This window comes from Ruditapes philippinarum, unplaced genomic scaffold (assembly GCF_026571515.1).
Source record: "Ruditapes philippinarum isolate M1 unplaced genomic scaffold, ASM2657151v2 ctg681_1_1_1_1, whole genome shotgun sequence".
Classification (NCBI taxonomy): domain Eukaryota; kingdom Metazoa; phylum Mollusca; class Bivalvia; order Venerida; family Veneridae; genus Ruditapes; species Ruditapes philippinarum.
The window spans coordinates 140,625-155,715 of NW_026864845.1; the positions used below are offsets into that span (position 1 = coordinate 140,625).

Sequence of the window (15,091 nt, forward strand, 5' to 3'; positions counted from 1 at the left end):
ATGTAAATAGGGACGTCGTTAGAGAAAGATATTAAGTGGAGATTTGTAAAGAGGTGAAGTAAACGTAGGTAAGTGTCGATGTCTTGTGACACAGAAAGTAAAAAGAATGAAAGAAAAGCATTGGTTACCTTTAAGCTATGTGTATGGTGAAGAGATTATTTCCAGACGCTACTTATTCTACAAAATGAAATAATTCCAAAGTTTTGTTTGCCCCGTCATACCATGAAATAAGCTCGGCTAATTAACTTTGACAATAATTTTACAGAATGATAAATTAAAAAGGCTTTAAATCTAAATATGGAAACCTAATCGCAATATTTCACACTAAGCACCCGTCGTTGAATAAAGTGTTTCATTTACTTCAATGAAACTGTCCAGTAAATTATTCTAAGTAGGGTGGTCAGTGACATATATCTGTCAGGTTTAATAACGCACCGCGAGACTACAGTACGCGAGCCACGTGCCTTTACACGCGTTAATTGTTGTTCTTTTTCCTGTTCAAATCTTGTCTAGGAAATCGGCAACAGTTACAATCATCGATACGCACCGATAGTGTCCGAATGTCAAATATATCATATTTTGAAATAATGAAGAAATCGCCAAAATTAGCTAATTTATTCCGAACACGATACTTGAACTTTTCATTGCTCCACAAAGCGGTGTCTTGTCTTTAATGAGCGAACTTTGGCCTTTGGTTAACGATCAAATGCGCATCAATATCACAGTATCAAACAATACAACTTCATTCTGGCAGCTCCTGTGAGTGATAAGAAAGGTGTGTCATCGTTAATTGAGTGCAAACAAGGGTTTAAACGGTACACTCGTCCACAGCGTCTTGTAAGCGATGTTAGGACACTGTCGATTTCTACAGAAAACCCACTTAAAATTAACTTAACAGGAGATGTCATTTAGAAACGATGGCCGCTTTTAATGAAATTGATAGTCTTACAGTGAAAACCAAAATCTGCACTTTGAGTCACGTTCAGTATACACCATAACATATTTTTCAATTTCAAAAAGTTCTATGATATTTTAGGAACATATGTCCACACACATAACAAAAAATCCTCGTAAATCAGGGTATCATGTCTTTAATATTATTCCCGTGTACATCTCAAATGAACTATGAAAACGTGGAAAAATGCTTTAAATTAATTTCAATAATTTGTTAAATCGGCATGAAATTAAAATGAAACACGCGGTAGCCTTGCTTCCTTTCAAAGTAATATATCTGCAATTAAATCATTGGAATGAAATTTAATTCATTTCCCAGTAACCTTTGTTCAAAACAGTTTTTATTCCGTTATAATGTGTAACGCTTTCATAATAATCATTTGTTAATACTGTACTCAATGCTAATTTCCGATAGAAAACAAATTCAAAATTACAATTTGGTTCAATAGCTGTTTCAAGTCCAAAAGTGACAATTATAGAAAAAACAGATCTGTAATTTTCTATCACTCGCCTTCTTTTATATCAGAAACATCAAAAAGAAAACAGGAGCGAGTCAATTAAGCGGGTATTATTTCAAATACATAATAAAACTATCTCACAATAAAACATAAAAGCTCTGACTTTAATTTAAAGAGGGCTGGGGTATAAAAAAGGTATCACTTGGACAGTTCTTTTGATAAAATGATGTCATTTTAATGGACTAGTCGCTGTTTTACAGTTGTTCCTCTGGCTACATGTACTTCAAAGGTGGGATGATCAAATGTATTTATGTATTTAGTAATTCTAGCGACATTGTTTTTTTTCTTGGCAATTGTTACATGGCACATTTACTAAATCATTAATTCTCTAGATCAAAAAACGATGACTTATATAATGTAAATATGCAATTATTCATCTTTCCATTCACTGGTCCTTAAATGGTAATAAATCGTTTGAATAAAATGCATGTGGCATTTAATCAGAGTCATTTTATTTGTTTTGATCAAATGCAATAATTGTATCCTTTGTCAATGAAAGCAATACCTTGGAACGCGCATTAGCAGTGGTTGTTTTATGGAATCACACAACCAAGCATTCTACGACTATTTTCAATGTAGTTTGTTACAGAAGGGAGGTAATCCAAGTTTAAAAAATATTAAAGAACAAACATGCTTACTTCCCTCTTACATTTATTACTCATTACGTGTCAAAAAAAATACAACTTTATACACTATGTACATAATTTTATTATTCAAAGATTTAAAAAATCACCTTATATTGTTCTTACAATTACAAATGTACTTAACTTCTATAAATGATACAATGTATATTAATTATAAAATAAACAAGACAGTTTTAGTAAACAATCATATCACTTACATGAATTTTATATTTAAACTTGTTACTGGAACACCACAATATATTCAATTCTGTTCAATTGTTTTGTAAAATCAAAATTTAGTCTCAAAAATCTTGAAGGAGAGTAATACAAACTTTAGTAACCACATTTTTACTACGTATATCCAATTTATTCAGTGTAATTGAAATTGTACAAATTTTGAACGAATTAGTCTTAAAATCTCACCCTGCTAAAGATATGTTATGGCATTATAACTGCCTTGAATTTAGAATTATTTAAATTTAATTTAATAGATTCCAATATCTAAATGTTAAAAGTATTCAGCCACCAGATATAAAGTCTGGTCATACAGTATTGCTGTTTTTATCTTAACCTTACCATGCTGAATAACTACATTTGTAAAATGAACATATCCATATTTGAATCTGGGTAAGACCATTTTTTTTAAAAGGGAAATTTTAACATATTTATTGACTGAATAGCAAATAGTGCAGACCACTATCAAAGAGCATGCATGAATACACTGCATTAGACAATTTAACAAACATCATTAAATGAGTGTGCTGTGCACTTGTTTAACTATATTTCCACAGCTAAAAAAAGGCCCTCATAACCATCACTTTAAACCAAACAATATTTTTCAGTGTCCTGGCCCGGCTTTCACTAACATTCTTAAACTGAGACAAATCTCAACCTTAGATTGTCTCAATATTTGACTGAGATTCTTACTCATCTGAGAACAATCTCAAGATTTTATAATTAGCTGAGATTTTGACTTTGACAATGTTAGTGAAAACGTGAAAAACTGTTACTGAAAGCCAGGCCTGGCACATACAAAGATACAGAATAGAGGGGAAGTTGACCTGATGTTTTTTGGAGCAAACTGTTTGGAGAAAGGAGACATGACAGAAGGTGAGATGTCAAAAAGCTTACTTTAAGCATAAAGTGAACACTTAGAAAATACATGTACATTCTATTTGGCATTAAGTCAAAACTGTAATAATAACAAATCATGAAAAATACATCAGCAGGAATGTTAAAATGTAAATATTATGAAGTAAACAAAACTCATAAATCTAAAATCTATAGAAAATTTATACAGTAACATAATTATAATAATAGTAGTATCTATAACAAGAAGAATGATAATAATAATACAATTTTTGTCAGTAAAAATTTAAGTAGATAACATCAAAATCTTTTATGTACGGATATGTTTATACCTTGAAAGACATATATACGGACAAACAATGGTTATTTATCAATTAATAAATCATTTTTAACTTTGTCACAATCAATACAAGCAAGCTTGTTAACCCTTACCCATCTAAATATAATAAATGGACTTGTCCATCTTTTTACATGGACAAGTCCATTCATAAATACTAGGGATAAATTCAAAATACTTTTATATACAGATGGAATAGTGAACAGTGCAAACCATGATCAGGCAGCACATATGTGCCAGATGATCATGGTCTGCACTGGTCACATGGGTAGAATCTGGTGCTGCTAGACCGCAAATAGTTTATCAAAGAAGCATCAAATAGACAAAAGTTTTTATAAATCCTAAATAACATATCTAGAAAAATTAGTAAAAATTTTGCAATACAAATACAATAAATATTGTAAAAATGTGTTTGCTCCCCACCCATCCAGTATAATCATATAAAGAAATTTGCTCCCCACCCATCTAGTATAATTATATAAAGAAATTTGCTCCCCACCCATCTAGTATAATTATATAAAGAAATTTGCTCCCCACCCATCTAGTATAATTATATAAAGAAATTTGCTCCCCACCCATCTAGTATAATTATATAAAGAAATTTGCTCCCCACCCATCCAGTTATAATTATATAAAGAAATTTGCTCCCCACCCATCTAGTATAATTATATAAAGAAATTTGCTCCCCACCTATCTAGTATAAATAAGTAAAGAAAGACTAACATACAACATGTACAAAATATCCTTTACACATAATAATTTCAAAATCTAAAGTTATTGAATAAGAATCTAGCTACAGATAGATGGCTAGTAATCATACAATACATCAACTGATCAATTAGCACCTAAATAATACTTTGCCTCATGTAAAACACAAAATATGAACTTAAGTCCGATTGCAACCCAGTACAACTGTTTTATCTGGAGCCGCTTTCTTACCTTCTTCACAGCCTACACTCAACCTCACCCTTAAGTATAAACATGCAGTCACATATATAATATATGTAGGCCATTAACCCATATCCTGCTTAATATACTCCATTTTGAAATAGTTTATAATCAATTTGAAACCCTACCATGCTAAACATCTTAAATGAACTTGTCCATCTTTCAGTCTCCACAATTATCAATACCATGGGAAAATTTCAAAATATAAAAAACTTAATAGCAAACAGTGCAGTCCATAATCAGTGCTGGCTGATCTTGTTCTGCTTTGCACAGCCAACGGCTAAGGGATGCACACATAAAAAAATGAAAGTTTTGTCTGCAATCAATTTAATATTGTCTCAGCTAAAATTTCCCAGATTTGCAAGCTTGCCTGGTTTTATACTTATGGTAAAGTCTTTATAGTTTTATTTTATAAATGGTTAATTTATACAGTATTTATTTTAGCCGGATAGTGTAGGAAGCTATAAATTTATAAACATACTCTCAAATCTATAAATGGTTAACAAAATATATATCTTACAATCTAAATTAATAACCCTTTTTGAAATAATTGGACTAATACAATAACAATCAAATACATATTTTCACAGTGCTGACTTTAGGATTATTTATTATAATCCTATGTCAAAATAAAACATGTTTGATTAATTGGGATCAGCCGTAAGAAAATGACTAGTATCTACTGAAAAAATAAAATACATTTATACTCTTTCTTTTTACTATGAACTTGTAAGCCCTTCTTCTTTTATACATAAAGACATATAGACAAATTGAAAACTTTTCCATAATACTTACATGTATTTAAAATTTTGCATGATCTCTGAAAAAACTGCATGCTCTCTTGAAATTTTGCATGATCTCTTAACAATTTGTATGATCTCTTTAAAATTTACAATATTTCTGCAAACCAACAACATTTCTGGTCATGCTAAAATATAATTACATGTCAGGGTGCAAAAATAACTGGGTAGTCTCTCCTTTGGAATCAAAAAACTATTCCGTCCTATTATGCATATCATAACGTTTTTGCTTTTTTCATGTAAAGCATTATTCTACCCAACCAATAAACCCTGGAAACTAAAACTATTGTATTTTATTAAAATGTAAATACCAAATTAAACTTGTGATATTACAACAATGTTTACATATTCATTAAGTAACTGTAAGTTTGAATTAAAAGTCTCACCAAGACTGTAAAAGGTCATATGGTGACTTTCCAGCTTTACTTGGGGACACACCCCTTCGTGCATATTCAACATGAGCGCACCTGTTAAGGACCACAGATACATATTCATTAATGCCATAATACTTAACTACTTCAAAAAAAGGCAAAAATTGCTTCTCAAAGTAATATATATATATATATGAACAATAATGTTCAAAAAACTAAAAAATTGATCGTAATTTTATTTTAAATTTTCTTTCACTTTCTTCCAGTAGTAATAACATAAGACTTAAGCTCCATTGGCGGAACCTGAAGATTTCTTAGGTCAATATTTGATTGTTTTGTAGCCAGGTGTGTTAATGACGTTTCTTTTACATCATTATTAGATACATCGGGTAACAAATCTGCAATATTAACTTCGTCATTCGGGCACTGTAACCCCTGGGTGGGGTACCCACACTTATAACCTTTTCTGTGGATCACTAAGCTTGTACCATTGTATGCTAAGTCTGATTTATACAGGGATTTCATGGCAACTATAAATATATCACATGGTAATGGCTGCTTCAAAGGCACAAAATTTGGAGACACTATCTCCGAATTAATCGGTGTATACAACTTCAGAATTGGATTGTTTAAAAATTCATTAAGTATATTCGCTTGCATAGATGGGAATGTAAATTTGTCTTCAAAATCACGAGTATCGTAATGTTCAACTGTTAACATATACTTTGTCATTGTGAGTTTATTATCAGATATACCCTCACCGAGACCTCTCTCATCATCGTACAGTAACTGTCTCTCGATCATAAACTCTAACCAGCCCTCCTCAAGTGAAGCTGCACCATGCGCTTGTCCTGTATGTAAAGTTACACGAGTTTTACCATCTTCTATAAAAGCCATTGTAGTAACTGGGTAGTAATTTCTATCGATACTTTGAAATTGTTCGTGTGCAGAGTGCCTCTTGCGACCGATGAACTGATATCCATTTTCATCTGTAAAGAAATTACCTATTTCATTCCTAACGCCGGTTTCTAACCTCATGATTGGCTCCCTATCTCTCATGTTAAGGACAAACATGTCTAAGGCATTCTGAATAAGGAGTTGTCTCCCTTGCACACCAGGATGATGGTATAGCCTGACTCTATGATATAAGTTGACATAAACTGCTTGAACCTCAGTACAGAATGGCCCTTCAACCACTCGTACAACAGGTAAGCCTTCTAACATATCAGTTGCCGGACCAGTAGGTAAAAATATGTATGCACCACTCCCACGTGAAGTGTATTGCTTAAATTCAAGTTCAATTTTAGTTTCTCTTGTTTTGTTATTTGTTTTGTCAAGCCATTTGGTCATTAATCCACTTATTGACTTGAATTCTGCAGCTATTTGACCATTTTCAATAAATATTGCTTCATTTAGATATCCCCTATGTCTCGGCTTTTCTTGCTCAAATTTCAGTTCTGGAGCTATTATTAGTTCTTGTGTATTGTAAATAACAATTTTGGACCAAAAGCTATTTGGCGTCCTATTTATGATCTGGAAGGTGTATGTTTCAATGCCAAAAGCCAAGATCTCTGATAGAAACACTATCTCGAAAACATTTCTATCCACCTCAGTACTGGATGTAAATACGGGATTAATTTGAAAAGGAATGTCTTTTCTCTTGGAGTCTTTTATCTGAAATTGAACAGAGTCTACAATAACTTCCACAAATTCCGACCGCAGATGACTGGTTGGATTATAGAGTACCAGTCTAGTACCTTCCTTGGTTGGTGTTATTTTCTGATGCATTGACGCCTGTTTAAACGAAGCTCTAGTCAGTTCCGGTTCAAATATAGATGGGATATTGTCAAGTTTTCCCTTCGTCAATAAAAACTGGGCTGCTGATCCAAGAACCTGAATTGCATTATCAAATGCCACAAGAAGTTTTTCTTCATAATCTTCTACTACATATGCCTTGGACGTCCCTGTTATTGCATCATGGTGTAAAAATATTCCAAGATTATCTCTCGCCTCTTTTAGCAGCCTTGGTGCCCTCTGAAGAAATTTATAATCAATTTTCCAGAACCTACTGTAGGCCAAAGCAATTGAATGAAGTATTTCTGATGCTCTGAGTCTAGTTTCAACCTCTCTACAAAATCTTTTATCAAATGGACGGGTGGAAAAATAGCCTGTCCAATAGGCTTTATCGTGGTCAGAATATGGGAAGAAATCTCCGGATAATTCTTGCATAGGAAATGAACTACTTTTTACAGCTTGCTTCATTTCATTGAAATAATCAGTAATAGTCCCAAACTTCATATTTATTTTCCACTCTGGTTTAGAATTCATGTACTTCATTAATTTCTTATAATTTTCATACTGCTGGTCCCATTCCTCAATATGATCATATCTAAAATCATCGCCCAGTGGCACAAAAATAGTCCCGTGAGTAAACAGGCTTGACTTTAACCTGTACTGCTCATACAGCTCTTTAGCTTTGTTCACTATATTTTTATCCGTAATAGGCTGAATGACACTAAATTCCGGTTCACCCGGTATTTTTCTAAAATCAAACATGGCGCATATAAACTTATCCGGTCCACAAGTGTGATGAAGACTGTACAACATATAAGGCATGACATGGCATAAAATATCATCTGACTCAGATTTGCTCCAGAACTGTTTCCAATAAAATTCCAGACTTTTCTCCATAGCCATTCTTCCCTTCGTACCTTGATGAATTCTCCCTATCACCATGTTAGACATACCCGACTGTTTCCATAAGTAAGGCATAGTACCAGAGTGTCCGAACGGATCTATAGACCAACTGCTTGTTGGCTTGACACCAAATGTCTCATAAACCCACTGGTGGCCTTCCATCAGCTGGTCTATCACTGTGGTGTAGTGAGTAGAAGCCTCATCTGGCATAACCCAGCCACCTGACACAATTTCAAGTCTTCCTGAAATACATAACATACATGTATTATCTTGAAATACATCACATATTATGATTATGAATGTAAACAAATGTAATCAAAATGTAATCTTGATAATTGCAATTCCATCAATTACAACTTGAACAGATTAAATCAAAGCGAGTCTGCAATTTTCATGTAATTCTGCTGTTTTCAAAGCTTCTGAGAGATCACCCCTTTTCCAGATTTAGTTATTAGAGCAAATAGATTGCACTAATGGTTACCAAAGTTATCATGATCATGATATTATTATCACGTAATTGATCACATTTAAAGTAATAAATAATATTGACAGATATCATAAAAATCTAGCAATTTGTTTGAGACCACCTTTTTTTTAAAACATTCTTCCTTGAAGTATATTTACAATAACAATATAGTAAATGGTTTAAGATAAATATGATTAAAGTAAGCATCATGTTAACTTAATAAGGATATAAATTTATATAAATATAACAAACAAGGGCCATAATTCTTTTATGTACTGCTTTCATTAATACTAGAATCGATCCAGTGGTTATTTTAGTCATTTTAAAAGACAAATATCATGATAATGGTGCACAATGAATATGTCCTTTTGAAGAAATAAAATAAACATTATAAAGATTATAAAAAGCACATGGTAGCTACTTGAAGCAATGATCTGTTTAATTTGTTTATTTTTCTGGTTTTTATGCCAATTTTTACACATTTTAGGTCATATCTCTTCAGTTTATACACCTAACACTAGGTTAACAGGGTTTCCTGGATAAAAAACCATTAATTACCAGTTTCTTCGCAAGTAAATGACTACTAATCTCACATTATTTCTGAAACAGCTATGAAAGACAAATGACCATTTAACTGAATGCTTGAGATCAATTGTCATAGATCTGAGGATGATACCAGCAACACCTTTGGCCCTTGGTTACTTTTTCAATGTTCTACCTATTAAGCTAACCAGGCAGGCAAATGACCCTTGGAGTGTTAAAAAAAATAAAATAAAGTAATCGTTCAACCACAAACTTAGGTACATGTATTTCACAAACTGACAGCTTTATTGGCTTACCAGTACATACATTATTCAATAACATACCTGATTTGATCAGTTCATGGAATTGTTCTTGTATAAGTTTAGACTGACTTCCCCACCACCTATGCAAGAATATAATCTCTGCCCAGATAAATGTCATATCAGGATATAGGTGCAGCTTCCGTACCATGTGATCCAGAATAAACTTTACTTTCCTATTATAATATTCATCTACAGTCTCCAACCAGCCTGGATCTAAATGTGAATGAGGCACTATTATAACATTTAAAGGTTTTAAACTGGGACCATAGGCTGCATCCTTCAGCTGGGCGTGTGGTAGATTATACAGCCCGTTTGTATATGTGTTGAAGTCTGTTCTATCTGCCAAGTCTTGTGTTGTTGTAACATCCTTTGGCACTGAAAAGTCAGCTCTGCACTGACCCTCGTTTAATTTCCATCTTTTAAAACTGAACGATAGAGGATTTTTGTCCATAAATTCTTTTAACTTGTCTTTATGAGAACTGAAAAGGAACACAACAATATCTTTCAAAACAAATCAAATTGAAAAAGAAATCAAATATGTTCATGAGAGAGCCACAAAGTTCAAATATTTTGTTTTTAACTTCTGATGCACACAAGAAATTATCAATACAGTATCAAAACAAGAGCTGTCGGTAGGACAGCAACGCTCGACTATTCTAAGTGCTTGATAGTAAAAAAATGCTTGATACAGTTACCTCCTCCTGTTTACAGGTTGGGGTAATGATGGTGAACAAGTGTGCAAAGTTTCAAAGCCATATGTCAATGGACTTTGAAAATATTTTAACTATTACAAAAACTTTAACGTAAATTCTAAGTCGAAAAAGGGGCATAATTCTGTCAAAATGCTTGATAGAGTTACCTCCTCCTGTCTACAGGTTGGGATCAGGATGGTGAACAAGTGTGCAAAGTTTCAAAGCCATATGTCAATGGACTTGGAAAATATTTGAACTATTACAAAAACTTTAACGTAAATTCTAAGTCGAAAAAGGGGCATAATTCTGTCAAAATGCTTGATAGAGTTACCTCCTCCTGTCTAAAGGTTGGGGTCATGATGGTGAACAAGTGTGCAAAGTTTCAAAGCCATATGTCAATGGACTTTGAAAATATTTTAACTATTACAAAAACTTTAACGTAAATTCTAAGTCGAAAAAGGGGCATAATTCTGTCAAAATGCCTTGATAGAGTTACCTCCTCCTGTCTACAGATTGGGGTCATGATGGTGAACAAGTGTGCAAAGTTTCAAAGCCATATGTCAATGGACTTGGAAAATATTTGAACTATTACAAAAACTTTAACGTAAATTCTAAGTCAAAAAAGGGGCATAATTCTGTCAAAATGCTTGATAGAGTTACCTCCTCCTGTGTACAGGTTGGGGTCATGATGGTGAACAAGTGTGCAAAGTTTCAAGCCATATGTCAATGGACTTTGAAAATATTTTAACTATTACAAAAACTTTAACGTAAATTCTAAGTCGAAAAAGGGGCATAATTCTGTCAAAATGCTTGATAGAGTTACCTCCTCCTGTCTACAGATTGGGGTCATGATGGTGAACAAGTGTGCAAAGTTTCAAAGCCATATGTCAATGGACTTTGAAAATATTTGAACTATTACAAAAACTTTAACATAAGTGGTTACGCCGACGCCGACGCTCGGGTGACTGCAATAGCTCTACTTATTCTTATCGAATAGTCGAGCTAAAAACTTACTGCACAATCACTGTTTTTAGAAATTAAGCTGAAAAAATTTAAACAACAGCTAGTGAACAAGATCTTGAACTACCTTTGCTAGAAAAGACTATTTTAAAAAAAAAATGGTTGATAACTATTTGAATTGTTAACATTTAAACTTTATATGAGGATGACTCTTTACCTGAACATTTTCGGCATGAACCCTGTATATGACAGGAATAAGTAAACAACAGTTAAGGCCCCTGCCACAGACATCACAATCGCTCTGTGTCGGAATTTCATTCTTAATCTCATCCACTGAAGTCATGAAATTTAAAAAACAATATTGTTTTTAATGCTTGTATATAATTGTAATTGCCATAATAAAAAAGAATTATATAATATTACTGAGTTTAGCCTTACTATAATTGGACTATATGACTGGATTATGATACTTGCTTCCCTATAAATAATTATAAATATACTGATTTTGATATAACTGTTACCAATCTAAAAATATTAAGTACTGTAGACTTGTATATAATATCTTGTGTGTCTACAGTAAATATCTGAGATGAACACTTTCCATTCTTTCTCTTTTTTTATTAATTCTGTGATGATCATAGCTGTTTGATTTTTCTGTGATTTATCTTACGTGAAAATCCCAATCATTGATCTGAAAACTATGTAAAAATATGTGTATGCAGTATGTGTGTAATATTATGTACTTCCCCCTATTACAAGAGCTTTAAGGATTACTACAAAATGAATCATCAAGAGTGGGGCTTAACCAAGTGACTGACTAGTCCAGTCTATGCGAAAGACTTCAGAGTTTTACTGGACAGTAGGTCCTGTAAACTGAAAATTTTTACTGGACCAAACATGATTTTACTGGACCGAAAAAAAAACCTGATTGGTATAGCATTTTGAGTCACTTGATAAGTGTCAGCAGTCAAAAAATTTGTGTACAAAAAGAAAATTATATTATCAACGAAGTGAAGTTATCTTTTTTCACCACAATCAAATTGTAAACATAAATATTGTTATACATGTATTCAATGGATTTTGCTATTTAAACTTTTATTCCATACAGACTATATATACTAGCAAAATGAGAGGGTAAATTTCAGCAACAGTTTGGCATATGTATGTAAACATAATTATATATATCGGTAATTTAGTTAAGTTGACAGATTTAATAATTGTTCAATGATTTTGGCACCTTCACAGTATAGTTTAATTTTTGTCAACATCTTGGACGATCTTTCATATCCGTAATTGGCTGCTAAACACCAGTTGAGCACATGTGTAATTTAGCATTACTCTAAGTCTGTGGATTAAAGACGTAAATTGTTTCAATTAATACACTGACACTTTCAACTGTGTAAACAAGCTAATAGCGGGTGACCTTTCACATCAGGGCCGACGGTCCGACGGTCTTTCGGAAAGACTGCTAGTCAGACTAGTTATCCAAGCATTGTTGGCCCCGTGGGTTCAAACCCCGTCAGGATGAGTACAAAATCGCTGTATGCTGATTTGGCAGGACAAGTGGAAATTGACCGTCACAAATGTAATAGAAAGCTAGAATTCTCAAAATCAGTTTGTTTACATCTACAATGTCATGTAACAATGGAAAACCGGAAACAAAGCTTGTGTTTTAGGTTATGTATAAATCTCTCAAGGCATTGTTAATTGAGTACGGGTGTGAATCAAATGTGCCTGACAATGCCCTATAAAGTGGCAGTGCACGATTAAAACATAAACTAAAACACAAGCTTTGTTTCCTGCTTTGGTTCGCTAAATTTTTGTAAAGAAATTGAATGATTGATTATGAGAATTTTTAGTGGTCTTCTGAACCCGCGAAGTACTATTGCATCAGCAAAGTTTATCTTGAAAATCAAGGCAAAAATGCAGGATGAGTAGCAAAGCATGGACAAGTAGAATTTCGAGCCACTCATGATAATCTTGCAGGACGAGTGCTTTGAAAAGAATTTTTGATCCCTGCGCATTTTTCTAAAGGAACATATGAAGGAGTCAATAAGACATTGGAGTGTACATAGTACCGACGGAAACGCCTTATGTTTAACAGTTATATCAGCATGCCCATTCACGCACTACAGTGCATAATTCGCGCACAAAAATTCTAGATGCACGCATAAAAATTGTAAGCAGGGGGTACATGCAAGCAAAGTAAAATCGTAAGAATGAATGTTTGGGATAGCCTAATATGCATATCAACTAAATGTCGTTGCCATCTACCAATGGTTAGGAACAGTCTAAACCCGGTCACAATTGCATGTCTGCTTTCAAAGTCATCTCCAATGATCAGCAAAAAGTTACTCACTTGATTTTTTAACAACTACCTTCAATTGTGAGCTTTACGTATGTCATATGATAAGAAAATATTAACTTTGAGATTTTGAAATAAATGTACATTATTTCGGATATAAAAAATTTTGGTTATGGGTAATAATCATATTGACTAAACAAAATACCAGTGATTGTAATGGCTGTTATATTGCTACCTTAAGTGATGAGTTCGTGTCTGTGTTAGTGGGTAGTAATACATTTACTAAGTGAAACAGCAGTTGTTCATTAATATCATGTTGACTATAATGTTCTTACAAACAAAACCATGTTAAACTTATGGGTACCCCCAGATTTTGAAATGTACCCCAAATTTTCAATGGCATGGGGTACATGTACCCCTACATTTGAAATTGAGTGGACATGCTGTATATATATATAAGTCTAAATTAACAGTCTAATGTAGGACTAATAGCCAGGTAAGCTCGATTTTATATTATTTTATTGATCTGTGATATTTTAATGAGTTAATTTATGTCATAAATTATCTTATTCGTAAAAATATGTGTTGGGTGTTGCAAATAAATCCTGAGTGAGTTTACTAGTTATTGACTTGGCTACCGTCCCTACACCTGTGGTGGAAACTCACCGGTCACTTCCTCTAAAAAGTATCTTCAAAACAAAACTCGATAATAGCACTAGTTCACAGCTTGTGGAACATAAGCATGAGAAATGTTTGTGAACAGTCTCAAAATAAAACACGCTATATTAACAGTACGTTATTTCAAAAAGAAGTAAAGTTTATTCACTGATAAATCATCGTGCAAATGGTGTAAATGAAAATAGGGGCAATAACGGGTCGGGCAATAACTGCTAAAAGTGTTTGTTATTTCTTGTCTAAATCCCGTATGATACCGTAACATAAATTACTGAATCTTATTGGGCACTAATTAATCAAATGCCAACTTCAAAACATTTTTAAACTTAACATAAAGTCTGTTTTAAGTAGACGGGTTAATTTGACTAAATGACAGTATATATCATCGTATCATTGTATTAGATCTAATTTAAATTACCTATAATTATAAATACTGTTTTTTTTTATCCTCCTATAAAGTGATTTTTTTCACTGTATTTTACAGCCGAATAAAGGCTGTTTCCCCTACTGACGGCCCTAGCCCAAATAAAGTATATTTTCCCCTAAAAATGCTAATATTTTCCCCTATAATGCCTGATGCTCTTCCTTACCAGAACCATGACTTAACAGCATCTGACTTATATCAGCTTGAAGACAGAAATCTGTTCCTATAGACAGTCTCTGCTTTGTACCATGCATGTTAAATTGAATTGAAATTAATATTTTTCATTAAATGTGTGGGTAAATTCCATTTCCAGTTGTTGGAATTTGAGTTCAGGTTTCCCCCTTTTCTGATTTATCGCGCTATATTTTCCCCTTCAGAAAGCCACAG

The 15,091-nt window shown here is 33.1% G+C and overlaps 1 protein-coding gene across 1 annotated transcript; it reads right to left on the reverse strand.

Annotated features, from left to right (window-relative positions):
- Positions 1 to 5,221: 5,221 nt before the first annotated feature.
- On the reverse strand, positions 5,222 to 14,450 carry LOC132727022 (alpha-mannosidase 2-like). The gene is made up of 4 exons (XM_060712436.1): positions 14,272 to 14,450; positions 11,518 to 11,633; positions 9,670 to 10,127; positions 5,222 to 8,579 (listed from the first exon to the last, which is right to left on the reverse strand). Exons 2-4 carry the CDS (start codon positions 11,628 to 11,630, stop codon positions 5,893 to 5,895), a joined length of 3,258 nt encoding a protein of 1,085 aa, XP_060568419.1. The 5' UTR covers positions 11,631 to 11,633; positions 14,272 to 14,450; the 3' UTR covers positions 5,222 to 5,892.
- Between the last annotated feature and the right edge of the window lie 641 nt (positions 14,451 to 15,091).

Coding starts and splice junctions, on each gene's coding strand:
- LOC132727022 (XM_060712436.1), bottom strand. CDS start 11,630: ATGAGATTAAGAATGAAATTCCGACACAGAGCGATTGTGATGTCTGTG. Junction 10,128..11,517: donor TTCATGCCGAAAATGTTCAG/GTAAAGAGTCAT, acceptor GTTCCTTTTCAG/TTCTCATAAAGACAAGTTAA. Junction 8,580..9,669: donor CCATGAACTGATCAAATCAG/GTATGTTATTGA, acceptor TATGTATTTCAG/GAAGACTTGAAATTGTGTCA.